Here is a 25,486-nt window from a genome sequence, read left to right as displayed (position 1 = left end):
TATACTTATATCGCGAATATGGCTAGCAGCCTCGTTTTTGTGGCTCTAGTCGGAGCCTTATGCTTTACGCTCGCTAACGGTAAGTTGCGGCTGGAATACGAAAGTCGCCCATTTCTAGGGCGTTGGCATGAGTTAAAACCACGATTTTTCAGCACAACATCACTACGATGAGCACAAGACCACACGGATGGTGTGGTGCACCAAGAGCCAGGCGGAGCAGTACAAGTGCCAGAACCTCACGGTGGCCATCGAGCGGGATCGGGCGCTATTCGACGAGGTGTTCCTCAATCTCACCTGCTTCATGGCCTACAGTGCGGATGAGTGCATCCACCACATCGATCGCGAGAAGGCGCACATCACCACGCTGGATGCGGGCGATGTCTTCACTGCTGGACGGTACAACTCACTCATACCCATCATGCAGGAGAAACTGGATGGTGGGTTTGCGGACTATCAATCCGTGGCCGTGATCAAAAAGGGATCTCTACCAGACTTCAACAATCTGCGCGACATGCGCAACAAGAGAGTGTGCTTCCCCTGGGTGGGCAGCTTGGCCGGTTGGATTGTGCCCATTCACACGGTGAGAACTGCTCTTTCAATTGTTTTATTAGACAACTAACTAAAAATCAAATTGTATATATTTTTTCAGCTCCAAAGGGAGGGCGGCATGGAAGTGGTGGACTGCAACAACCAGGTGAAGACGGCCGCCAGCTATTTCAATAATTCGTGTGCTGTATATTCGCTTTCCGACAAACACAATCCCATTGGCGACAACTCCGATAAGTAATGCCGCATAAAAGCCACAATTTTACACACTTTAACTAACAACATATCAATTTCCAAACCAGACTTTGTACGCTGTGCACTGGAAAGATCCCCGGAGGACGTTGCTCGTCTGCGGATCCCTACTTTGGCTACGAAGGAGCCTTCAAATGTCTGCTGGAAAAAGGAGATGTTGCCTTCTTGCGCCACTCGACTGTGAATGAAATGCTTCAAACCACCGAATTCAGTGAGTTACCAGAGAGATTCATCTGAAAACCCATTATTGATCTAAGCTGCATTTTTAGAGAACATAGCACCCGACACTTTTGAGCTGCTCTGTCGCGATGGTCGCCGTGCCTCCATCAACGATTATCGCCAGTGTAATTGGGGCCAAGTGCCCGCCGATGCCATTGTCACATCTTCGGCTCGCAGCTTCAGCGATCGCAAGCAGTATCAGCAGTTCCTGAAGCGCATCGCCGAGCTCTACTCCGACGGCACACGTGATGATCAGAGCAGGCAGGGAGGACAAGGCTTTAACAGCCGTAACAACTTCAACGACCAGAATGCCTATGGCCAGTTCGATAATAATGATCCGTACAGAACGCAGAATCAATACGATCAGTATCGCAGCGAGCGATTGGACAGCAGTTTCGCAGAGGAAAGAAACCAGCAGGACGGCACGAACACTTCCATACTCTATGAGAAGTTCCGCATCTTCGAGTCGAAGCGCTATGGCAAGCCAAATTTGTTGTTCCAGGTAAGTGGATCATATTTTCCGTGATTTGATCTGACTTAACATTCAATTGTTTTGTTACAGGATTCAAGTCGCGCTCTAACCGTGATTCCCGAAGATGATCAGTCTTTTACCAAGTACCTGGGCCCTGCCATCAACTTTATCTACGGCATCCGTGAGTGTCCAGTTCCAGCGATGACGCTTTGCGTGACTTCAGAGAATGAGCTTGATAAATGCATCAAGATGAGGGTGAGTGGAAGACTGAATATATAGATAGCAAGAGCAGTTGATTGATCCTTTAAAAAATCCCTTTTAGACTGCCCTGAAGGCTCACCTCCTGAAACCAGAACTCATCTGCAAGAAAAGTCACTCCCACATCAACTGCATGCAGTTCATCGAAGCGGGCAAGGCAGACATCTCGGTTTTCGATGCCGGCGATGTCTACACTGGTGGCCTCAACTACGACCTGGTGCCCTTCATGTCGGAGGTGTACAATCTGGGCGAGCCCGAGTACTATGTGGTGGCCGTGGCCAAGGAGGATGATCCCGATACGGAGCTAACTTACCTGAAGGGTAAGAATACCTGCCACACGGGCATTAACACCGCCGCTGGCTGGACATATCCGATGGCGCTATTCATCTCGAACGGCTGGATTCGTCCCTACGGATGCGATTCGGTTCGAGCTGCCGCGGAATACTTCACAAAGTCGTGTGTGCCGGGTGCCATTAGCAATGAGTACAACACCGGAGTGCCATACGACAGCATGTGCGATCTGTGTCATGGAACTAGCTATCGCTACTGTCGTCGCGATGCCTCCGAGGAATACTACGGGCACACGGGTGCATTCCGTTGCCTCGTCGAGGGCGGCGGTCACGTGGCCTTCATGAAGCACACCACGGTGATGGAAAGCACGGGCGGCAAACGCAAGGAATGGTGGGCCAGGAATGCCCTGAACGATGACTTCGAGCTGCTCTGCACGGATGGTACTCGTGCCGAGATCCAGGAATACAAGCGCTGCAATCTGGGCAAGGTTAAGGCCAATGCTGTCGTCACCCGCGGCGGAGTCAACTACAATGAGACCCAGATGAATGCCTACATCAATCTGCTGACCTATGCCCAACAACTGTACGGTCGCAAGGAAGTGGACGCCTTCAGTTTCAGCATGTTCTCCTCGCCGATCGGGCACTACGATCTGATCTTCCAGGATGCCACGCGGCAGCTGCAAGTCATCCCGCCCAATAAGCGCAGGTACGATGCCTATTTGGGCAGCGATTTCATGCGGGCTCGCCGCATCACCGACTGCTATGCTGGTGCCTCCCAGGTGGCATTATCCGTGGGCCTGCTCCTCGTGGGCTCCCTGGTTGCAATGCTCTGAATCACTAGACTCACTTAGATTTCCGCATCTCTAGCACAAAGAGAAAACATATCAACGTTTTTACATTCCAAATATGATTAAGTTAAAAGTGAAATCCCTTCCGTCCGAAAATGAAACTCTAACTAGCCAAAAAATATTTGTTGAAGGCTATAATCTATGATTTATAAAGTCCTGTGCCTTATTATAGTATTTGTTTGTGTACATACCAACTAAGACCGTCCAAAAAATGTACCTAGGAGATGTAAGCGCAATCTTTTACAACCGCTTGTATAAGTATACAAATAAAATAACAAGATAAAGGAGATATTTTGCTTATTTTTAATTAATATCATTTAAACAATCCTAAATACTTGACCGCAATTATAGGCGCCAAATTCAAATTGATTATGTGCGCTGACATCGCTTTGAAACAAAGCTGTAATTGAAATTTACGCTGGTAAATATTGCATTTAACCTTAAAACACTCTGTATTGTTTATAAAGCCAGTAAAATGTTTAAAAATTTAAGAAAATAACATAGTTGCAAGTTTCAGCGCAGTGTGACCGCTTGGCCGCATAAGCAAGGGTGGAACGGTGCCGCGAAACGACGGTCACACCCGCCTGCTCACATCTGTGGAATTGGTTAATTTCGAAAGTCCGGAAAAACCGGACGGAACCTTTCACCTCGCTCTGGACCAGTGGCACCGCCCTCGATTATCGCAAGATGTCTATTAACCTGCGCACCGTCTACGCCTTCGCCCGCGAGATGTACCCAAAGACCTCCAAGGAGACCATCCAATATGGAACAGCTGGCTTTCGCGGCAAGTGAGTAGTTGCCTCCATTAACGATCTTAATAATCATCATAATCATTATATGCTAACACACCCACACGCTGCACACGTTGGCGCATTTGATTAGCACACGGTGATTGTTTGTTTTCTGATAAATTCGGCGGTTGCAGTGCTGTGATGTTGGAATTTGGCGTTTATTTTTAGATATTGTTCACCTTTTATCAATGAACATGCCCTTCTTTTGCCGTTATGTATGCCTGTATGTGCGTAGGTGTGCGTGCATGTGCATAGGCGCATACATACTGACGCACAGTCGCGGGCAGCTAACTAGTGCCACCTGTGCAAGTTGCAATGGGCTCCTCTTAACCATCTGCAAATACTTCATATTTTCAAATCTGAATGTTTAATACATTCTTAAACTTGGAAATCCATTAGATATATTTCATAGCTATAAATTTGTGAAAAATGAATCAACCAAGTATTTGATTACATAGTTTGTGGTTTCCGCGCCCTTATTTTCTAACCACTTTACAGCCAGATAACAAAGTTTCCATGACACACCTACTGATAAAAGCAATTGCAACGCCTAAAATGAGCAATCCATTGTGTTCTATAGGCTTATCAATCCAGCGAAGATAAAATAGATAACTAAAGTGATAACAAACATATAAACAAACAACATTAGGTACAAAACATTACCCAACCATTAAAAAAAGTAACATACTAGCTAAAAGATACATTTGTATCTATATAAAAACAAGATTTACTAACTCCGCTTTTTTTCAGGGCTGAGTTCCTGGACAGCGTGATGTTCCGCATGGGCGTTCTGGCCACCCTGCGATCGCGGTATCGCGGAGGCTCCGTCATCGGCGTAATGATCACGGCATCGCACAATCCGGAGCCGGACAACGGAGTGAAGCTGGTCGATCCCAAGGGCGAGATGCTGGAGGCCAGCTGGGAGGCGATAGCCACCGATCTGGTCAATGTCAGCGATCAGGAGCTGGAGCAGCAGGTGGCCAAGATCATAAAGGACAACAACATCGATGTGACGACCAGTTCGCAGGTGTTTGTGGGCATGGACAACAGATACCACAGTCCGCGGCTGCTGAAAGCGGTGGCCGATGGTGTGATAGCGCTGAAGGGTAACGTCAAGGAGTACGGCATTGTGACCACACCCATGCTGCACTACTTCGTGGTGGCGGCGAATACCAAGGAGGCCTACGGCAAGCCCACCGAGGAGGGTTACTACGATAAGCTGATCAAGGCATTCGAACTGCTGCGCAACGGACGCATGGAGAACGGCAACTATCGCAACAGCATCATCTACGATGGTGCCAACGGTGTGGGTGCCCGCAAGATGCTGCAGTTCATCAAGCGCATGAAGGGCTCCCTGAACGTGACGGTCATTAACCAGGGCATCGGTGTCGGCAAGATCAACGAGGACTGCGGCGCCGACTACGTGAAGGTGCAGCAAAGGCCGCCGAAATCCATGCCCGAGGATGTGAAGCCCTACACGAGATGCGTCAGCGTGGATGGCGATGCCGATCGGGTGGTGTACTTCTTTACCGACGACAAGGGCGAGTTCCATCTGCTCGATGGCGATCGCATAGCCACCCTGGTCGCCGGCTATCTCATGGAACTGGTCACGCAATCGGAGATCAGCCTGCGGCTGGGCTTGGTGCAAACTGCCTACGCGAATGGTGCATCCACGGACTACATAGTCGACCAGCTGAAGTTTCCCGTTTCGTGCGTACCCACGGGCGTGAAGCATCTGCACCACAAGGCCCTGGAGTACGACATTGGTGTTTACTTCGAGGCGAATGGCCACGGAACGATTGTGTTCAGTGACAATGCCAAGGCGACGATTGCCCAAGTGGCACAAACCAAGGAGAGTGCCAAGACCTTGCTGCTGCTCATCGATCTGATCAACGAGACCGTGGGCGATGCCATATCCGACATGCTGCTGGTGGAAACAATCCTAAATCACAAGGGCTGGGATGTCCAGGACTGGATCTCGTCGTACAACGATCTGCCCAATCGGCAGCTGAAGGTGAAGGTGCAGGATCGCAATGTCATCGAGACGACGGATGCGGAACGCGTGTGCGTGAAGCCCGAGGGTCTGCAGACGGAGATCAACCAGGTGGTGGCCAACTACAAGCGGGGACGCTCCTTCGTCCGTCCCTCGGGCACCGAGGATGTGGTGCGCGTCTATGCCGAGGCAGCCACCAAAGAGGTAAGGCCTATAAGTTAACTCCAAGCACTAGCACCACACTCAGTGTCATTTTTTGCGACAGGACACCGAAAATCTTGCCTACGAAGTGGGTCTGCTGGTCCAGAAGCTGGCCGGCGGAGTTGGTCCTCCATTGACCAAGCCCAACAGCAGTGCCCATTTGTAGGGCGGAATAACGAAGAGACCTCACGGGAATCGACAATTGACACAGATCCTGGATGGAGCAATAAATCTCTTTACTCTAAGGTGCTCAATAACTTAAAGAAAAAACTTAACTCTCAAACGCATTTATTCTGCAATCGTTCACTGTCCTTTGTGTTCTAAAGATGACATGTTTTGCCATTATTTATAAAGTTCTTTTAATTTTATGTCCTTCGCTATTCTGTAATTGAAGAATTTTATGAAAATGCAACCGCTACGTTAATTTTTTTTGTTGAGCTGCTAGCGGTAACTATTGAAATTATAAACGAATTGATAGTAGAGATTAATGAACCTAATCAAGTTTGTATTGCTATTTTCTATAAAAGTATTTTTTAAACAATCTGAAGAAGTTTTTACTTTGGGGGAATATAAATCATTTTAATTATAAATATTTTAAAACTTAACATTTTAATAAATGTTGCTACAGGTTGTTTTAACATGAATATTACATTTAGGTAGCAGTGTTGAAACGCGCCATCTGGCGGCCAGTAGCGGTGACATGTAGGACAGTAATTGATAAGAACTGCTGTTAACTCTTACAATGTAAGCAAATACTTGAAAACTGTTATACTTTTGTTAATTAAAGTATACGTTTATAAGTCAAGTTGAGTTATTGAATGTTAACGGTTCGTACCTCGAAAGTTAGCTAATTTAGCTAACTTATTTAATTAAGCAATTGTTGATCGGTATACTGCAAATGGTATTAAAAGTATATTTTCGCAAGCCGGATGGTTTACTCGTCTAAAACTCAGCCGGTCACACCGTCTGATTGCCGTGCTGTCACTTTGGCTGATGCAATTGCAGTTTTTTAGTTAAAACAAAATTAATTTCCAGTCAACTAGTATTCAAACAGCCCAGACACAATGGACGCGGAAGACGTAAGTTCCCGGAACACCGGCTAGTGCGTTTCAAATGCGGAAAACTTGCGTGGAAAATTCGCATATTAACGTACATGTGCGCCCTTGTCTGCATGTGTGTGTGTGTATTTACACATTTGTGTATGAGAACTGGGCGAACATTGAGGTTATGTTTGCTTGATTTGCGGATTTAAACCATATTGAAATTCCAATGATTTTCGCAGGGTTTTGATCCCACTTTGCTGAAAAAGAAGAAGAAGAAGAAGACCACGTTCGATCTGGACGCGGCATTGGGTCTGGAGGATGACACCAAGAAGGAGGATCCCCAGGATGAGGCATCGGCGGAAGGAGGTGCCGCCGCCGAGGAGGATAATCTAGATCTGGAGAGTTTCGGCAAGAAGAAGAAAAAGAAGAAGAAGCCCTTCAACATGGACGAAATCGAGGCGGCCGTACCCAGCTTCGGCAACGATGAGGTGGCCGCCAGCGAGGAGCCAGAGGAGGAGGAGATCAATCTGGACATGGACTTCTCGATGGCCAAAAAGAAGAAGAAGAGCAAGAAGAAGGAACTGGACGAGCTGTTCGCGGACCAAGCGGACGACGACAGGAGCGAAGACAAAGAGAATGGTACGGTGACGAATAGCAGAGCAGCCAGGGAATTCATCAATTTTTCCAGAAGCTTGGGGTTATAGAATCATTCCCACCTAAGGTAGCAGCCATATAAGCTTGTTGTCACTTGATGGGCAAAGCTATACGATTCTTAAAGTGTCTAACTTGGCTTTCGCCATTTCCGAAGCATTAAAACTCAGTGTATTAGTGAGTGAGTTAGTATGTAGCTGCTCCACCTTTAAATAGACTCCAGATTTCAAAGCTCCCACTTATCAAATAAGTTTATACCGTAACCTTTGATAACAATTTCTTTCTTTTACAGACGAGGATAACAGCTCAACCTGGTTTGGCTCCGACCGCGATTACACATACGACGAGTTGCTGAAGCGGGTCTTCGAAATCATTCTCGACAAGAATCCGGACATGGCCGCCGGCCGCAAGCCAAAGTTCGTGATGCGACCGCCGCAGGTGCTGCGCGTGGGAACCAAGAAGACCTCCTTTGCCAACTTCATGGACATTGCGAAAACGTTGCATCGCCTGCCCAAGCATCTGCTCGACTTCCTGCTGGCCGAGTTGGGTACCAGTGGCTCGATGGACGGCAACCAGCAGCTGATCATCAAGGGCCGTTTCCAGCCCAAACAGATCGAGAATGTGCTGCGTCGCTACATCAAGGAGTACGTCACCTGTCACACCTGCCGCTCCCCGGAAACGATATTGCAGAAGGACACGCGTCTCTTCTTCCTGCAGTGCGAATCCTGTGGCTCCCGCTGCTCGGTGGCCAGCATCAAGTCAGGTTTCCAGGCTGTCACCGGCAAACGTGCCGCCATACGAGCAAAAACAACATAAATTCTCCTTATTTAAAACTTTTTGAATTTTTATTACCAGTAAAATTTCAATACGAAAAACCAACGATACTATTTTTTGTTGTATTCTGCATAGTTTTGTGCCTTCGTTGCCAGTCGGTTAGGTAATCCACGAAGCCGATTTCCATTTCCCGCGATCGGCCGCTGTCTATGAAGAACTGAAAAGCGTCCAGACCCATCTTGCCGCGGAACCTATTCGGACGACCGCGCAGGAATAGGTTGTGGCCCCTCGAGATGCGGTTGGGATCTATGTACTCCATGGAGACCTGCAGCAGCCGCATCATGCTCACGGCAATGTTCTTGTAGGCCTCGGACGAGGCCAGCGACGAAGCTTCACTGTACAGGCTGGTGATCACGCGTCCATTGAAGGGCTTTTTGGTGATGCTGGCCTCCAGGGAGCCGGTGCCATCATCGATCATGAACTTCATGAACGACTCGTTGTGCGTTCCATTGCCAGTCACGAAGGCATAAACGATGCAGGTGCAGAAGTGAATCGGATGCACGTCGTCTGTGATGAACACATTCTCGTTCTCCGGATCCTGAGTTGCGCGCTCAATCTGGGATATGGTCAGCGGTACGTTGTCGTGGACCTCCGGACCACATTTGCCCGTGGACTCTTCACTCTGTTGCTTCTTGCGTATCACGAAGTTATCCAGCTGGCTTTCTATGTCCTCGAAACTCTGATTGAAATCCATTCTATTTGCTTAGTCTGCGATTTTAAAGGCGATTTCTTTATTGCAGTGCATTTTGCATTAGCGCCAAAAAAAAAACAGTTGTGCGCATGGGCGTAGGCGCATTAAATTTCTAGGTCAAAGGGGGTTACAAGTTTGTGAGCTTCGCCTGTGGAAGGTTACATAGGTTTCTTATCGTTTTCGTGGGGTTAGACTTCTTATTTTCTTACAAATAATATTGAATAGTAAATAGAAAATATTTAATACATTTTAAATTAATTTTTTAAGCAATTCTTACACAATTGTATTATAAGTAAAAACCAGGGTCACATTAATTTGCAGTACCGCGAAATATTTTGTTTTGAACCCCCCTTACAAATTTCCAGTTGCTTGGACTACGCCCCTGTTAATTGTTACCTATTAAATTCAAAGTCTAAAAACATTGTCACCAGATAATAAGAGTATACGCTATATGGACAAACGTAAAATCGTTAATAAAATATATATATTCAACCATTATTTCACCACCGAGAGAAATTCATTTGCACAAAACGCCAGGTTGGCAGCACCATTACTGCGCGCAGCAAGTGGGCATTGTATCGCTTGTGAAATTTGAGGAAAAGTACACTTTGTGCAAAACTAACCGAAAGAATCGCAATAACTGCCGATCTTGGAATGTCTGGTGGTCCATCCATAACGCTAAAAAGCCAACCCATCGATGGTAACAACACGGGCAACGCTGCGGCGCAACAGCAGCAGCAGGCAGCGAATGGCGCAGCAACCGCTGGTGCATCTGGAGCCGCTGGCAGCGCCCAGAATCCAGGACACGGAGGAGCTGCGGCCGGCGCTGGCAGTGTGCCGGCAGAGGGAACGCGGCAGAACAGCCTGCAGCGCATTCAGCAGAGAAAGCAAAAGGTCTTCAATCTGCCCGTGCCACAGAAATTGGCCAAATTGTCGATGTATTCCGCTTGCCAGTCGGAGGGATGCCGCTGCACCGGCTGGAAAACACCTCAGGAAAATCGCCACCGAGACGTCGAGTCTTCCTACTGTCCGGAGTTCAACGAGGAGTGCCGCAACACCAGCTGTCGCCATTCGCTGAGATCGCACATAGCCCATCTGGACAATATATCCAGTTCCAGCATGAACGAGCTACTGGGCGCCATCATAGACATGGAGAACCTATTCATGTCCATGCAGCGCGTCGAGGACGAGGACACCAAAAAGGTGTACCAGTACCTCTTCCGTTTGCTGCGCCAGTGCGTCCTTACGCGCCAGCAGGCGGTCATCCGGGGTCCTCTCGGCGATCCACCATTCGAGACGCCGTGCATCACCAAGGCTGTGCTCTCGCTGGTCTTCTACAAGTACAATCACCTGAGCACTCCTGAGCTCCAAACCATGACCGAGGTGGCCAAGACGTTCTTGAACTTTCTGAACCACTACAACTTTGAATCGCCGTCGACCAGGAGGGGAGATCTCACCCACGAGGATGCCTCTAACTACAAAATCAACTACACCAGGTGGTTGGTGTTCTGCCACGTGCCCGCCTTCTGTAACTCCCTGCGCCAATGTGAAACGTCCCTAGTGTTTGGACGAACGCTCCTGCGCACCGTTTTCCAGTGCATGTCGCAGCAGCTGAAAAAGAAGTGCATCTCCGAGCGGGATCGCTTTCCCGAGGACAAGCGTTCGATCATCACGCTGATGCCGAAGTTTCTGGAAACGCTTCGCGCCGAATTGCTCAAGGATGATTCGCCCATCTGGGATACCAGCTACCGCCCGTCAAATTCCTTTGTCATCCAGCAGAGAAAGCGTAATCAGGAGGTGGCAACTGTACCCATTGGTCCCAGTGCAGCAGGCATTGGTGGGAGCAAGAGGACCAGTGTGGGTGAACCGCTCCACAAGCGAATCAAAAAGGAGCCCACCGATCGTCCCAGCAGGTTGGTAATCAGTTTTCTCTTCTTTAAATACATTTACTAATCGTCCTGCTGCAGTGAGAATTTGGATGACCTGCCTGCGGATGTAGTAATGCGCGCCATGAAATCGGTGTCCGAGTCGAAGACCACCAACAAAGCGGAAATTCTCTTTCCGGTTAATGTGTCGCGCGATGAGAACGTCAAGGCGGAGGAGCAGAAGCGAGCCATTGAGTTCCATGTGGTGGGCAATTCGCTGACCAAACCGGTGGACAAGCAGACTGTCTTGTGGCTACTGGGCCTGCAGCTCGTATTCGCCTACCAGCTACCCGAGATGCCGCGCGAGTACATCAGCCAGTTGGTCTTCGACACCAAGCACAAAACCCTGGCGCTCATCAAGGAAAACCAGCCCATCGGCGGCATCTGTTTCCGCCCGTTTCCGTCGCAGGGCTTCACCGAGATCGTTTTCTGCGCGGTCACCATGTCGGAACAAGTGAAGGGCTATGGCACGCACTTGATGAACCACTTGAAGGACTACAGCATACAGAGGGGCATCAAGCATCTGCTCACATTCGCCGATTGCGATGCCATCGGGTACTTCAAGAAGCAGGGTTTCTCCAAGGACATCAAATTGGCGCGACCAGTTTATGCGGGCTACATCAAGGAGTACGATAGTGCCACTCTCATGCACTGCGAGCTGCATCCAAGCATTGTGAACACGCAGTTCATAGCTGGTTAGTCAACGAATGGCCAAGGAATCATGGTCCCATTTTACACTCCATTTCTTCCTTTCAGTAATTCGCAGTCAGAGCGAGATTCTGAAGGAGCTAATCGCACAACGCCACAACGAGGTGCAGAAAGTAAGACCCGGCCTGACCTGCTTCAAGGAGGGCCTGCCCTCGATTCCCGTGGAATCGATTCCTGGTCTGCGGGAGATCGGTTGGAAGCCGCAAAATCGGCCTGCGCGCTCTTCGCGACCCCTCGAAGAGTCCACCGATCCGGAGAAGCTGGCCACGTCCTTTGCATCTGTGCTGCAATCCGTGCGCCAGCACACCACCGCCTGGCCCTTCCTGCGCCCGGTGACTGCGGCCGAGGTTCCGGACTACTACGATCACATCAAATATCCCATGGACCTGAAGACCATGGGCGAGCGCCTGAAGAAGGGTTACTACCAAACGCGCCGCCTGTTCATGGCCGACATGGCGCGCATCTTCTCCAACTGTCGGTTTTACAATTCGCCCGACACCGAGTATTATCGGTGTGCCAACTCCCTGGAGCGCTACTTCCAGACCAAGATGCGCGAGCTGGGGCTGTGGGACAAATGATGCAGTGACTCCGATGAGCCCTGCATAAGGCCGAATATTTAATCGACCTAACATTGTATATTACTTCTATTTATTTTTAGAATTCTCTCCAGCTAAAGACAAACCCGTATATATTAGTCAGTTACTTAGGTTAAGCTCATTTTGTCCGTCTTGTTCTCTTAGGCGGACACGCGAAGTGTCTTTGGGAAGAATAAAACAGATCTATCGCCAATTCATTAACCACGAATCCACCCATCCTTCCTTCACCCAGAGGACGCGACAAAGCTGGTCAAATGATGTGTGTAACCACTACGTTTTGTCTTAACTCTTTATTTCACTTTTGATTTCCTACATTCATTGTTTCGCATGCTTTTAAAGTTACAGGAGTTCTTCTCGTTTGGTTTAGTAAACATTTGCTTAATGATTTCAGTTATAAAATTATATCTTAGGGGCGGGAGTTAAATCGAATCTCTAGGACATTGTACAAAGGCTCATGCATACATAAATCCGTGGCTCCCAGATCAGCGTTTCCTTCGTCGGAAATGGCGAAGGATATCGTCGTGGATATGCCGATGGTACAATGAAAATGTTAACCGTAGTTGCTTACTGCTTGAATTCAATTAGCCTTTATTACATGGTATATTTAGTTTTTAATTTCCATACGTGGTAGTCTTTACATTTTAGCCATTACTTGCGAAACATGCTTTCTTTTCAGTGTTCAACTCGATAATTGCGTATTTATATACAAACATACATATGTGGAGCTAATCAGAGTGAGCATATATGGAGATATACATATTACATACAATTAGATACATAATTTATGATTACATAATATTGAAATGTGTGTGGTCACTCCGCCAGCTCATCCCCATCCTCATCCTCATCCCTCTCCGCTCTGCTCTGCCAAGCGTGTTAACTGACCAAACTGGACTGGGCTTGTGCTGAATACAAATATATATATCTGGATACAAGGATAACAAACAAATATCTAAAGGACTTCAGCTGGAGATACGCGTACTTCACTCGCTTTCAAGGCCTCGATTTCAAGCGCAGCAGCCAGTGAATCACACAATCAATCTTAAACATTTACATTGAGAACATCATCACCACAGTATCGTATCTTTTCAAATCGAATCGAATCGTAAGTATAATTTCCCTTGCCCAACCGAGGTCAGAGAAAATAAACTGTACGAAAACCGAATTTTTGGGCTTTTCTTTTTTGGACAAATTTGCTAATGATTGGTTATGTTTTCTTTTTTGTTGTTGGGGTTTTTCGTTTAACATTTTCATTCGGAGACTTCATTCATTCATTACAGCTGAGCTGACTTTTTACAATTGTGCTTTTGATAGAAGCGCGTAGCTGCCGATTTTATTTTCTTTTTTCATGTTTAAAATGCTCTTAAATAATAGTTTTAAATGCTAGTAAAACGGGTCGAGCGTTTGTCGATGTTTTACGCCCACAAGAAATACAATATTACAATCGATTTGTTACTCTTTCATTCAAATAAAAACGTATTAAGTTAGCTTTTATTTTAGATTTGGGAATTCCATGGATTTAATTGGTTTACTCCATTAATTTCATTATTGTTGTTATCGGCTCCTCCGCCAAATCTCCTTGCTCCTCTCCTTGCTAAATGGTTGCTTTTGTTGTGTTCTGTTTTGTTTTTTGTAGCTTTTCATACTTATGCTTAACTATGTTCTTACTAAATATATATATGTATGTATGCTGGCGTGCCATTATCTGCTCCTCCTTATCAATGCCCTGCTTTCTGCTCAGCGCAAGGCGTTGGAACCAGCCATTTACACAAAGCCAACACATGGCCGGTTCGGTTCGGTTCGGTTCACATTCACATTCACATTCGCGCTAGTCGCTAATCAGTAATCATTAATCGAATCGTAGAGCGTGGTGGGCGGGCAGCAGCGGAGTGCGCCCCAGGACGTCGTGAGAATTGTAACACTAATTTAATTATACAAATATATTATGCCGCTGGATCCATAAATCGAAATTCCTGATAATAAGAGCCTGTGTTTCGTCGATCGTTCGGGTCACTTGATTTGTTTGCTTCGAATAATTAGCTTTGCAATGAATAGGATATTTACTTAACGCTCTTCTCAATTCGCATCTATCAATTTGTGGTTTGTTGGTTGTGGTTGGTATATATTTAAAGTGGCTTTCCACTGGCCGGACGGCACTATTGTGCTGCAAAGGTAAACACACACACATGTAAGCACACATGTTGCAAATGAAGTGCTTGGGTGTAATTGCTACTCACAAACTGCCGCCACCTGTTGCGTCTGCTCTGGCAAGAGGGACGTCGACTTTGTCGTCGCGGTTGTGGCATTGGGTGCACTGGAGTCCGTGGCATTGGATCCGTTGCCAGCAGCACTGTTGGCCGCCTTCAGCGCAGCAGCGGTGTTGCCGTTGGTGATGTTTGGCATTCCGTTTCCGCCACGACCGCCGCCGTTGTTGCGGTTATTGCTCCTGTTCCGGAAGTTGCCACCGCCGCCGCCCATGCGATAGTTGTTCCTGTTGTAGCCGGGCGCTCCTCCGTATCCCGAGTTCATGCCGCCGATGCCCCCTCCGCCCACGTTGCCATTATTGTTGTAGAAATGGTTGCGTCCGCGGTAACTGCTTGGAATACATTCAGTTGGTGAGCCACACTGCATTTGCTTGATTGCTTCGATTGGACTCACCTGCCACGTCGTGTGGAGGACACTCCGAAGGTCTCAGTGTTCAACTTGCGCTCCTGGCGCCAATCGTTCTTCTTGTTCTTGCTGCGATCCTGGGCAGCCTCGCACGAGATGTTGTCGAAGAACGATTTGGTCTTGTCGTAGCACACAGCAACGTCATCCTCCTCGGGCTCGTGCTCTCCAGCGCCGGTCTCATTGCCAGAATCATCCTTCTTGTCGGTCTCGCCATTCAGCTGCAAGCAGATGATGCAATTTGTGAGTAACTCTTAAAACGATCGTATAGAAAGTGTAACTTAAACAAGCATTAAATAAATAAGATTTAAAAACTTAACTGCTTATACCTTCTTAGTTAATAAACTCCTCTTATTTTGGCTAGTTCCCTTCATTTATGACTAATTTGTAGTGTATAAAAAATAAAAAGTGCGTGTGGACTTACTGTGTGTACGCCTTCAACCTTCTCACCCACCTGCTCATTGGTTGCAGTTGCAGTGGCGGCCGTTGCATTGGTGGCTGGCTTGGGTGCACCATCCTCGGCCACCTTTAGCTTGGCCAGCTGGGAGCGCAGTTCCTCGAACTTGTTGTTAGCCTGCTCGAAATCGAAGTCACCCTCGAACTTGATCTTGTTGCGCGGCTTGTTTTGATTATTGGCCGACTGCGGACGATAGCCCTGCAAATGTGAACGCCAGGGGTTAATAAACCATCTATAGCACTGTGAGTCACCAGCAGGTGTACCTGATTGGGTCGCATGGGGCCGCGTGAACCCATGCCGCGGTTGCGCATGTTCATCATGTTGTTCGAGTTCTGGTTGCCGCGATGCATGTTCCAGGCCGGGTTGTTTCCACCTCCGTTTCCGCCGCCTCCACCGCCGCCGTTTCCTCCTCGCTGCTGCTGCTGCATTCCATTGCCGCCGCCGCGATTGCGTTGATTATTATTGTTGTTGTAGTTGTTGCTGTAGTTGTTGTCCATTTGACGGCCGGAGTCCCGACGATCCCGCTGCTGGTTATAGAAGTCCGTTCCACTGCCGCCGCCTCGTTGCTGCTGCTGCTGTTGCATGTTGTTGTGGCTGGAACCGCCACGTTGCTGCTGCTGCTGATTCTGTTGCTGCTGGTGGTTCTGGCGCTTATGTCCTGCATCGCGTCCGTTGCCACCCTGGCCAGCGTTCTGTTGCTGGTGCAGCTGCTGCTGTTGGGTCAGCTCCGCCGTGGGACTCACAATCAGGCTAATGGGTGTCGTCGATCGCGAGGCACCGGCCAGCATGTCTAGAACGGAAACTGTACACATATAGAGGACGCAACGAGGACGAAAGTGAAGGAGAGAGTAATGCGTGTGGGCACCAAAAACATTAGTCCAAACAAATAAATGTGACATTAACTTTTCTAAAGGACTGATTGAAATTTGTTTTATAAAATAATTAAAAAACGGACATTTGATAAAATCGTGCGCCATTTTTAAGCAATAAAATCAACATGCACGCTTATCGGATAAAACCACAAAATAAACCATATCTTAAACTATTTCCGGAATTTGCGTTTTTGAAAGTAGCAATCGTTTTTTTTACCAGGAAACTAATTTTGATTTAAGATTGCAAATGAAATGTTCTTCTTGTGTGCAATGTAATTATAGTAATGTGTGCTCTAACCCAACTCACTTGGCTGTTTCTGCTGCTGGGGCTTCGGCTGTTGCTGATTGCCGGCGATGTGCATGAAGGGTCCGCTGCCCGGAGCACCGGAACCGGGTGCAAGCGATCCGCCCGCATTGCCCACCATGTTGGCCAGATTGGGACCGCCGAGGTTGCCGAACGGATTGCCATTACCGTAGCCGGGTCCGCCGCCGCCAGGAGCGCCTGCTCCGCCAGCACCACCACTGCCACCACCGCTTGGCATCTGGGGCGGTTGCTGCGACGGCACCTGTTGCTGCTGCGGCGGAGCGCTCATCCCGCTGGGCATGGGGAAATGCTGCGGCATCTGGGGCGGTCCGTTCTGGAGCTGGGCCTGCATGATCGCCGGGTCATTGTGGTGCGGCAGCGTGTGGTTGTTGACAACGCGAATGTCCTTGATGTCCGAGCCACGGAAGAGGATGTAGTCGTAGATCTGCGACTGCGGCGCTATCTGGAACTGGGTGTCCCGATCTTCTGTACCGAAGGATCGCACTGGAAAAAGAGAGAGGGTTAAAAAGAATTGAGTTATATTAAATCTTATAAAGAGGATTAAGTTATTATATTATACCATATGTGTTTTGAGTGCAATAGTAAAGATTTTTACAGTAAAGTTTTCTTATCACAGTCGCCATTTTTATTTCATTGCTTTAGAAAAAATCTTCCACAAAACGAAACTTTTGAATTGGTAACTTTTTCCACTAGAAATAAAGTTAGAAACTACCTTTTTTGCTTAACCGGCGTTCTAAGATTTTAGAAAGTGATCCATCTAATAAGTGGAACTTTCCGAGCCCACATCTTTCAAGTTTATATTCCAATTGTTTTAAAATGTATGCAGCACATTATGTAATTCAATTGAAAAGCCGAATTACTTGGATTGCGGCAACCTTGTAAACCCATTAAGGTTAGGCCGCGTTTCAAATTTAACCTCAACTGGGGAACGCATGTTTTGCCGGTATTTGTGCGTTCTCCGTTCCTCCTTTTCGGCTACCAGGGCACTGACATCCGTAACGGGAGCCCTTGGATCCCGTTATCTCGCGCCAAATCGAAATTGTATTTGCAAATAAACAAATTGCATTGGGGCCTTGCTGTTGTTCGTTACTTTGTGCGCGGGTGTATGTGTGCCATGTAAATTGCAAAAGCAACACTGTACAACAACAAGCCAAAGACAAAAACAGGCCAAAGCCAACATGACAAACAAAAAGCATAAGTGGGAGAGCGAGAGATGGCTGTCGAAATGGGAAATGGAGAGAGCGGAGCGGTGGCGGCAATTGCACTCACCGTCCCCAGAGTATGAAATTACTGTAAAAACTAACAAAAAGAAACGAACAAAAAAGAAAGAAAGAGTAGAGCCACCAACACAAGAGAAATGGACAGAATCCATTTTCTTTGCGATGAACCGTTTTTTTACACGAATTTTGTCTTTCTTTTTTTTTTTTTTTTTGGCGCAGATTACGGCACCCACATATATCCCGTATATGTACATATATGGGGCTATATGGCAATAACGTGGGCGGTTTTCGCATTAAATTCTTACCACTCGAGAGCGCAATGGTGCACTCCTGCGGATCCACCGTGTACAGGCGGCCCTCGTATCGAATGTCCGCCTTGGAAATGAGGCTGATTTTGGAGCCCAACTCCGGCAATCCCCCGCTCATCTTTAACTACTTCGATACTTCACTGCGCACTCACGCCGAAAATACAAACTATTATTAAATGTTTCTGCCAACAGGCACACGAATTTCTCCGTCAAAAGCAAACAATTATAGCGAGCGCGACGACAACGATTTCTCGACGGTTTCAGTCTCTGCTCTTCTTTTACTTTTTTTTTCCGACTTTTTTTCACACGCAATTGCGTTCCAGTTCCAGGGCGAATTTGCGGCCAATCGCCTTCCAGCCGCGTTTGCTTGATCAAGCTGTGTTTTTGTACAAGTGCGACAAGCGCTTTTCCAATGTCTGTGATGCTGCACACACGGCTTCAAATGTGAAAATTGCAATTTTCGATGCACAAATCTTTGCTCCGTCCGTCTGCGAAAACCTACCCGTCGAAAATGAACGATGCATACGAGCGAGAGCCGCGACGGTGTTGGAAAGCGCGGGTGTATAGCAGCGGCGCGGCAGCGAAATAATAATAACTGTTTATGTGCAAAACTGTTTAAAATATAAAAGCAGACGCTTCAAAAGGTTGCGAAAAGTAAATAAGGCTGTTTCAGTATTTATACGTTCTCTGTTTGCATTAAAATTCAAATTTTATTCTCTTCCACAGGGCTGCCCTGATTGCAACCCTAAATACAACTCTGGCAAGTGAGCACGCATCCCTGGTTCTTCGGCTTCGCTCGGCGCATTTTTTTCAAAGCGAAACGGCAAAGAAATGCTCTGGCATTTTACGGATTTCTAAGTGTATTATATATGTGAGAAAATTGCAAATAAAAGTGAGTCCATCATGCCACCCAAGCTGGAACCGATTAGCGTGCGCACCGCGCGCCTGAACAACTTGATTCTGGGCAAAGGTGCTGGCGTCTGTGCGAAGCCCGCTGGAAGCGCCGCCGGATCAGGTATTCCCGCCTCCACCAGGAGGAGCATCGTACCCGTGAGCACCACCAGCGCCGCCGTGGCTGAGGCCATCTGCCGCGAGGGACTCCTGGACGCCTTCTGTCTGCTGTACAATGAGTGCGACAAGGACACGCTGAAGAAGCGCGATCGCAACATCGCCGAGTTTGTCAACAAATGTGAGTCAGCAGGGTTTTCGGATGGAGTATCTACCATTCTATAGAAATGGAACTCAGAAGCCCCATTTTTACTTTCTTGGGTCAGAGAGGAGTCCACTTTTGCTTATCATATGCCAAATTAGATATTAGAAATTATTAAAAAAAGAATCTCATAGATTTACCTGTATTTTCCTGTTTCCCTCCTTGAAAACAGATCTCATGCTTAGTTACCCATTATATTACCATCTAATTTCCTACTCCAGTTCGTCCCATCATAGAGGAGACCCGCAAACTCAGGGTCAACGCAGATGACTTCCTCATCAAGACGCTTATTGGCCAAGGATACTTTGGCAACGTTCACCTGGTGGTGGAGCGCCAAACCAACGACATATACGCCATGAAGAAGATCAAAAAGTCGGTGGTGACGACGTCACAAGTCAAGGAGGAGCGCGATATCATGTCCATTCGCAACTCTGAATGGCTGATCAATCTGCAGTATGCCTTTCAGGTTTGTTATTTACATATTTTCGCATATTTCAGTACTTGAATTAACTTATCTCTTAGGATAACGACAATCTGTACCTGGTCATGGAGTACATGCCCGGCGGAGACCTTCTCAGCTTGATGTCTCGCCACGGCCCATTCGATGAGGACTTGGCTCGTTTCTATCTGGCCGAGCTCACAGTGGCCCTGCACACATTGCACGAGATGGGCTATGTGCATCGGGATATTAAGCCTGAAAATATACTGATTGATCGTTTCGGGCATATAAAACTGGCTGATTTTGGCAATGCCGCTGCCCTGGATCGCGATGGCCATGTGCTGAGTTTGTCGCCGGTGGGAACACCGGATTACATAGCTCCAGAGCTGCTGCAGACCATATCCACCTACAAGCTGTCCAAGTCGATGCACGATGTGAGTAGAATTGTACGATCGCAGAGTTTGGTTTGGAAAGTTCATAGCTAAAACAAGAACTCATTTTGTAGGTCAGCTGCGATTATTGGTCCATGGGTATTATAGGATATGAGTTAATATGCGAAACAACACCTTTTCACGAGGACAATGTACACGAGACATACTCCAAGATTCTCTCCCACTGCGAGGAGAGTCACCTCAAAGAGCTCATCAGCTTTCCCGCCGACTTGAAGGTGTCTGTTAACTATAGAAATCTGATTGAGTCACTGGTCACAAATCCTTCGAAGCGATTGTCCTATGAGCGCATCAAGAATCACCCCTTCTTCAGCGAAATTCCGTGGGGTTCCATTCGCTCGCAGGTTCCACCGATTATACCAACTGTTAGGTCTGACGATGATACCTCCAATTTCGAGGACGGAATTCGTCATAAGACTCGCAGGGAAAAGGGAGTACCTAAAAAGTCGCTCACAACCAACATGAAATCGAATGATTTCAGTGGCAAGGATCTGCCATTCATTGGGTACAGTTTTGTGCACATGGAAAAGTCGGCAATTTCCGCTACCACCGATGAAAAGCTGCAGGAGAAGCTAAAGGAACTGCTGCAGAAGCTGAAGACTAGAGAGAATGAGATTTCCATGCTTAAACAAGATCTTTTGCGGGCTCAGCAATCGCTTAGGAAGACCGATAACAAATCGCAGGTGGTGGCCGATGCTAAAATGGAAATTAAGAAGCTGCAACAGATTATCAAGGAGAAAACAATGGAGCTGACCACTTGCAAGACGCAAATTAAGACGCTCCAAAGTTCGGCCAAAATAGACGAGGAAATGTGGTCCAAGAAGGAAGCCACTATCACCGATCTTCTCCGCCTGAATCGCCAAAAGTACGAAGAAGCCAAGATCGCTTCGGAGCAACGATATGAGAAACAATTGGCGGACAAAAAGCAAGAGTTGGCATCGACGCTGCAAAAGCTAGATGCCCGTGAGCTGGAGTTCAATGCCAAGTTCGAAGAGTGCAAGCATTTGTCCATGAAATTGCAAAACTACAAGGATATGCTGCAGCAGATCAAGGAGCAGAATCTCAAGTCTGAGACGAACCATGAGGAGCAGAGACGCCAAATGGCCGAGTCGTATGAGCAAAAGCTCACAGATCTCCGGAAGAAGGTTCGCGACTCGCAGGATACAAACCGACGCATGACAATGGAGATAAAGGAAATACGCACCGAGCTGGACGAGTCCATATCCTCCAGCAAGTCCACACAGGAAGCGAAGAATGCTACCGAGCGGAACATCGAAGAAATCCTGCGGCGTCTAAACCAGGAGATCGCCTCCAATAATGAGCTTCATGCGGAAAAGGTCAAGCTGGAGACGAAACTGCAGCTGAAGGAGAATGAAACCCAAGAAGTTAGAGCCGAATGTCATCGACTTGAGAGGGAATTGCAGGTAGGTGGTTATTCATCTGCATTTGTTAATTTAATCAATGCAATATTGAGCAAACAATTTTATATAGAAAGAAATGTAAGCAGGCTGTGATTGTTTGTTTTCTTTTATTTTGTGTCAAACTAAAAGTTTTAATGATTTTTAATTAAGCATAAACCTTTCAATTGAATTAATGATATGTAATTTGTAAATATACTTTATGAATTAATTCAAACTAGCTCGCCGAATGCCGCTGCCAGCTGGCTGAATCCTCACTAGCCTCCCACGTTTCCCCCTACGAAACTGCGCCTGGATCTTTGACCGAACTGAATGCCATTGAGGACCAACTTCGCGCTGACTTGTTAGCCGCCAAAGAGAGTGAAAACCATCAGAAGGGACGTGCCGATCAACTGCAGACACTGGTCACCAAACTGGAGCAAATGCTTGAGCGCTTTAACGAGCAGAGTTTATCACCTACGAAATCGCACTCATCGCGTAAGCAAGAAAGTGAAACCGTTGGTGATATGCTCGAGCGGCAGAACGAGAAGCTGGAGGATAAATTGGCAGCAGTGCGGGAGCAGATGATTGTGGAACGTCAGGCAGCGCGTACAGCGAATCTATCGCTCTGGAAGGTGGAGAAACAGCTGGAGGAAGCTTTGTCCGAGAAGAAGTTACTGGCGCGTCGCATGGAACTCACCGAGGATCGCATCAAAAAGGTGCAGAACGCCAGCGATGAATCGCAGAGAATGCTCAAGACGTCTCAGGAGGAAACTCGCCAGCGGGAGTCTCGCATCGAGGAGCTGAAGCAGGAACTGGCGGCCGCCAAAAGGGATGTCCTCAAGGAGCACCTCCAATGGGAAAAGGCCGAGCAGGAGCGCATGAAGTGCAAGTCGGAGATAATCGAGCTCTTGGCCAATGTGCACAGATTAGAACAACAGGAGACGGAACTGCGCCAGAAACTAAGGCAAATCCAATCGCGATTCGATGGTCTAACATTGGAACAGAAGAATACCATACGTGAACTGCAGGAGGAGCGCGAAAAGAGCAGAAAAGCGAATGACTCTTGTCTCGTCTTACAGAAGGAGCTGAAACAGCTCACCGATAACTTCCAGAGGTTGAAGTACGCGTGTAGCATTACCGACAGCCAGCTGACTGAAGTAGAGACCATGCTTAAATCGGAGCAGGATCGAAATAAATCCCAGAAATCTCAACTTGATACCCTTCATGAGAAAGTGAGAGAGCGCAACGATCAATTAACTGATCTGCGAAAGCAACTTACTGCGGTGGAAGCTGAAAAGCGTCTGGCGGAGCAGCGTGCTCAAGTGCTGGCATCGGAAATCGAGGAACTTCGCCTCAACCTCAAGGAGCAGCAGAAGAAGCTGGTGGCGCAGCAGGATCAGTTGGTGGAGCAGACTAACGCCCTGTTCGCCACCCAAGAGAGAGCTGAACTTTTGGATGGGCAAAATGCCAATTACGAAGCCCAAACTGCGGATTCGAATCGCGAAATGGTTAGTCTGAAAGAGGAAAATGCTAGAATTCTCAGCGAGCTGTTCCACAAGAAGGAGGAGGTGGCCAATCTCCAGGCGGAGATAAAGGACTTGGAGTCTACGCAAGCCAACTTGCACGCGGAGATCGATTCCCTTCAGGACACTTTGGCCGAGAAGGAGCAGTTCTACGTGCAGCGGGACATTAAATCGAATGCCACTCTTGCGCAGCACAAAAAGCTGATTGACTACCTTCAGGTATAGCTAGTTGATATATTTTTTTATAGAGAATATTTAATGAGATTACATACATTTTTAAATTTATATTTTAGCTCAAAGTTGAGGACCTGTCCGCCAAGAAGAAAAAGACATTGGCGGACAAGCTTTTCGGTTCTAGCCACACAAACAAGGAGAACGTGTCACCCAATGACGTGGAATCTTCCATTCTGTATCGCGCTCTAAAGGAGGAACTGAAGCGAGAACAAAAGATGAACAGCATGCTGAAGGAGCAGTTGGCTCAGTTGAATGGTGGGCTTTCTTTAGGTTTCACTTGATGGTTGTATCACTTACTAATTGTATATTTCCTTTAGGAACTGCAACCCTGCGCTCGCCACGCAAGTCTGCAGCTGTTAATGGCGACTCTGATGCACCCAAACAGAGGCCCGTAAGCATTGCTGCCTTGCCACGTTCTCCACAGAAGCAGCAGCAGCCCCTGAAGCGCACCACCAGCCAGGTGGAGTTGAAGACGACGGCGGAGAAACCGACTAAAGTAACCATTGAGAACGTGGCTCATCACCGTTTCGAACTGGCCCTACAGGAGTCCAAGGTGGATGCAGCCAATTGTGTAGTTTGCAGACAGGCCGTCGTTGCCGGTTCGCCATTCTGGAAATGCAAGGAGTGCAAAAATGTAACGCATCGCAAGTGTCGCTCCAATGTTCAGGGTCATTGCGGAGCCACCAAGCCGTCTGCACCGCCAGGCGATGATCTTAGCAGTGTTCAATCTGTCTCCAGCTTGACTTTGGACAGCGTAGATAGTGCGGGTGGTACAACCAGCGGTGGCGAGTACATTGGATCGCTGGTCTACAGTTCGGATGGTGCAGAAGATCAGGCACGGAAGGAGATCGAAGTGAACTGCGCCTTTGAAGTGGCCGAGCAGCAAATACTTCTTTTGGGCTGTAACACAGGACTGTACGCGTATCACTTGGACTCGCAGCGATTGGTGCACATTACTGGTCTCGAGTCGGTGAGCTGCATGTCCATCTGCAAGCGCTTGGCCAAGGCTATCATGGTGGGCACAGTGGGCGAGAAGCTCTATCAATGTGACTACCGCCAGCTGGAGTCACGCTGCCAGAGCTCCAGTTCGTGTCACAAGCCTGTGCTGGAGACCTCGGCCATTGAGCTGCCGTTTGCCAATCGCACGCCCTCGGAGAAATGGAAACTAGTGCTCATCTCCGATGAGGCGGAGAACGCATTGGATTCGGTGGCTATTGCGGCCACGTCCACTAGGATTGTCATCTTGAAGTACGACCTTAAGTTGCACATGTTTAAGCCAGTTCGAGCCTTGGACACGGCCACGCCGGTCACTTCCATATTCTTTACGCGTCATTCGGCCATTGTTAGCTCGGATAAGTTCTACGAGATCGATTTGGACAACTATGCGGCTGAGGAGTTCGTGGATCTGTCCGATAAGTCAATGGAGAGCACTGCCAAGTGCCAGCCCCTAACTGCTGTGCGCATCTCACGGCAGGAGTATCTGCTCTGCTTTGCCGAATATGGTGTCTTTGTGGACGAGTTTGGCTGCAGATCCAGGCCGTACGATCTGAACTGGGTCTATGCACCCACTGGATTTGTTTACCGCGAGCCATTCCTATTCATTGCCCACTACCAAAGCGTGCAGATAGTCCGTTTGCATCGGTCGTTCAGCAAGGAAATGGGCAGCGGTGACAACGCATCGGAGGCTTCGGAATCCCCGGAGCTGCAGCGCGTCTACTTGCCACACTACATGTCCACGCTGCTGGCCAACAGCGGAGATGTCAATCTCTATGCCGTGGCCATCGATCAGAGGCCCTGCAATGGAACACAGAAGATCTACCATCTGGACACGATGCTGGCATTCAAGCAGAAGTTCAATATCTCCATGGAAACGCTGTCTTCAGTGGCCACTTCCGTGACTTTGGGCTCGACGGTCACCGGAAATAGCTTATAGATGAAGGATATATTAACTAAGCAAATGGACAAAGCATAATACTTACTACAAACTCAGTAGTAGTAGTTATTTTTAGGATTAGGATATGATATAAATCCGAATAATTATTATTTTAACTTGTCACAACTTTT

General features: G+C 47.8%; 7 protein-coding genes across 19 annotated transcripts; 5 read left to right on the top strand and 2 right to left on the bottom strand.

Moving 5' to 3' along the window:
* The first annotated feature begins 18 nt into the window (after positions 1-18).
* Positions 19-3,174, top strand: LOC6605461 (melanotransferrin). Its single transcript, XM_002030258.2, has 7 exons — positions 19-79; positions 153-580; positions 650-783; positions 849-1,009; positions 1,068-1,519; positions 1,580-1,744; positions 1,812-3,174. The coding sequence occupies exons 1-7, from the start codon at positions 19-21 to the stop codon at positions 2,868-2,870; spliced, it is 2,460 nt and encodes an 819-aa protein (XP_002030294.1). The 3' UTR covers positions 2,871-3,174.
* Positions 3,175-3,465: 291 nt separating this feature from the next.
* On the top strand, positions 3,466-6,367 carry LOC6605460 (phosphoacetylglucosamine mutase). The gene is made up of 3 exons (XM_002030257.2): positions 3,466-3,673; positions 4,427-5,873; positions 5,935-6,367. The coding sequence occupies exons 1-3, from the start codon at positions 3,573-3,575 to the stop codon at positions 6,034-6,036; spliced, it is 1,650 nt and encodes a 549-aa protein (XP_002030293.2). The 5' UTR covers positions 3,466-3,572; the 3' UTR covers positions 6,037-6,367.
* A 456-nt stretch (positions 6,368-6,823) lies between these two features.
* On the top strand, positions 6,824-8,443 carry LOC6605458 (eukaryotic translation initiation factor 2 subunit 2). The gene is made up of 3 exons (XM_002030255.2): positions 6,824-6,949; positions 7,153-7,552; positions 7,857-8,443. Exons 1-3 carry the CDS (start codon positions 6,935-6,937, stop codon positions 8,378-8,380), a joined length of 939 nt encoding a protein of 312 aa, XP_002030291.1. The 5' UTR covers positions 6,824-6,934; the 3' UTR covers positions 8,381-8,443.
* LOC6605457 lies at positions 8,382-9,192 on the bottom strand. Its single transcript, XM_002030254.2, has one exon. The coding sequence runs from the start codon at positions 9,090-9,092 to the stop codon at positions 8,427-8,429; it is 666 nt and encodes a 221-aa protein (XP_002030290.1). The 5' UTR covers positions 9,093-9,192; the 3' UTR covers positions 8,382-8,426.
* A 431-nt stretch (positions 9,193-9,623) lies between these two features.
* On the top strand, positions 9,624-12,519 carry LOC6605456 (histone acetyltransferase KAT2A). Its single transcript, XM_002030253.2, has 3 exons — positions 9,624-11,002; positions 11,057-11,709; positions 11,771-12,519. The coding sequence occupies exons 1-3, from the start codon at positions 9,744-9,746 to the stop codon at positions 12,298-12,300; spliced, it is 2,442 nt and encodes an 813-aa protein (XP_002030289.1). The 5' UTR covers positions 9,624-9,743; the 3' UTR covers positions 12,301-12,519.
* Positions 12,520-12,882: 363 nt separating this feature from the next.
* LOC6605455 (protein LSM14 homolog B) lies at positions 12,883-18,699 on the bottom strand. Of its 12 annotated transcripts, none has more exons than XM_032718769.1 (7): positions 18,165-18,699; positions 16,622-17,122; positions 15,706-16,244; positions 15,440-15,640; positions 14,977-15,206; positions 14,556-14,914; positions 12,883-14,482 (listed from the first exon to the last, which is right to left on the bottom strand). In XM_032718769.1, exons 1-7 carry the CDS (start codon positions 18,283-18,285, stop codon positions 14,475-14,477), a joined length of 1,959 nt encoding a protein of 652 aa, XP_032574660.1. In that variant the 5' UTR covers positions 18,286-18,699; the 3' UTR covers positions 12,883-14,474. The 12 variants fall into 12 exon arrangements, with proteins under 12 accessions (XP_032574660.1, XP_032574652.1, XP_032574655.1 ...); XM_032718761.1 differs by having other exon boundaries at positions 15,410-15,640; positions 18,165-18,698; XM_032718764.1 differs by having other exon boundaries at positions 14,556-14,911; positions 15,410-15,640; positions 18,165-18,698.
* A 218-nt stretch (positions 18,700-18,917) lies between these two features.
* Positions 18,918-25,478, top strand: LOC6605454 (citron Rho-interacting kinase). Of its 2 annotated transcripts, none has more exons than XM_032718760.1 (7): positions 18,918-19,356; positions 19,599-19,843; positions 19,900-20,262; positions 20,322-21,689; positions 21,905-23,407; positions 23,482-23,677; positions 23,740-25,478. In XM_032718760.1, exons 1-7 carry the CDS (start codon positions 19,071-19,073, stop codon positions 25,353-25,355), a joined length of 5,577 nt encoding a protein of 1,858 aa, XP_032574651.1. In that variant the 5' UTR covers positions 18,918-19,070; the 3' UTR covers positions 25,356-25,478. The 2 variants fall into 2 exon arrangements, with proteins under 2 accessions (XP_032574651.1, XP_002030287.1); XM_002030251.2 differs by having other exon boundaries at positions 18,919-19,356; positions 19,900-20,250.
* Positions 25,479-25,486: the final 8 nt, after the last annotated feature.

This window comes from Drosophila sechellia, chromosome 3L, assembly GCF_004382195.2.
Source record: "Drosophila sechellia strain sech25 chromosome 3L, ASM438219v1, whole genome shotgun sequence".
NCBI classification, from domain to species: Eukaryota; Metazoa; Arthropoda; class Insecta; order Diptera; family Drosophilidae; genus Drosophila; species Drosophila sechellia.
Note: the sequence above shows the minus strand (reverse complement) of the source record. Positions and strands in the feature narration are given on the sequence as shown.

Bases quoted from the DNA above. Each gene is read 5' to 3' on its own strand.
- LOC6605455 (XM_032718763.1), bottom strand. From the start codon at position 18,285: ATGAGCGGGGGATTGCCGGAGTTGGGCTCCAAAATCAGCCTCATTTCC. The intron at 17,123-18,164 runs GTAAGAATTTAA...CTCTTTTTCCAG, and splicing joins CACCATTGCGCTCTCGAGTG to TGCGATCCTTCGGTACAGAA. The intron at 16,245-16,621 runs GTGAGTTGGGTT...ATATGTGTACAG, and splicing joins CCAGCAGCAGAAACAGCCAA to TTTCCGTTCTAGACATGCTG.
- LOC6605458 (XM_002030255.2), top strand. The intron at 7,553-7,856 runs GTACGGTGACGA...TTTCTTTTACAG, and splicing joins GAGCGAAGACAAAGAGAATG to ACGAGGATAACAGCTCAACC.
- LOC6605454 (XM_032718760.1), top strand. From the start codon at position 19,071: ATGCCACCCAAGCTGGAACCGATTAGCGTGCGCACCGCGCGCCTGAAC. The intron at 19,357-19,598 runs GTGAGTCAGCAG...TTCCTACTCCAG, and splicing joins CGCCGAGTTTGTCAACAAAT to TTCGTCCCATCATAGAGGAG. The intron at 23,678-23,739 runs GTGGGCTTTCTT...TATTTCCTTTAG, and splicing joins GCAGTTGGCTCAGTTGAATG to GAACTGCAACCCTGCGCTCG.
- LOC6605461 (XM_002030258.2), top strand. From the start codon at position 19: ATGGCTAGCAGCCTCGTTTTTGTGGCTCTAGTCGGAGCCTTATGCTTT. The intron at 581-649 runs GTGAGAACTGCT...ATATTTTTTCAG, and splicing joins GGATTGTGCCCATTCACACG to CTCCAAAGGGAGGGCGGCAT. The intron at 784-848 runs GTAATGCCGCAT...TTTCCAAACCAG, and splicing joins ATTGGCGACAACTCCGATAA to ACTTTGTACGCTGTGCACTG.
- LOC6605457 (XM_002030254.2), bottom strand. From the start codon at position 9,092: ATGGATTTCAATCAGAGTTTCGAGGACATAGAAAGCCAGCTGGATAAC.
- LOC6605460 (XM_002030257.2), top strand. From the start codon at position 3,573: ATGTCTATTAACCTGCGCACCGTCTACGCCTTCGCCCGCGAGATGTAC. The intron at 3,674-4,426 runs GTGAGTAGTTGC...GCTTTTTTTCAG, and splicing joins ACAGCTGGCTTTCGCGGCAA to GGCTGAGTTCCTGGACAGCG. The intron at 5,874-5,934 runs GTAAGGCCTATA...TTTTTGCGACAG, and splicing joins CCGAGGCAGCCACCAAAGAG to GACACCGAAAATCTTGCCTA.
- LOC6605456 (XM_002030253.2), top strand. From the start codon at position 9,744: ATGTCTGGTGGTCCATCCATAACGCTAAAAAGCCAACCCATCGATGGT. The intron at 11,003-11,056 runs GTTGGTAATCAG...GTCCTGCTGCAG, and splicing joins CCCACCGATCGTCCCAGCAG to TGAGAATTTGGATGACCTGC. The intron at 11,710-11,770 runs GTTAGTCAACGA...TCTTCCTTTCAG, and splicing joins GAACACGCAGTTCATAGCTG to TAATTCGCAGTCAGAGCGAG.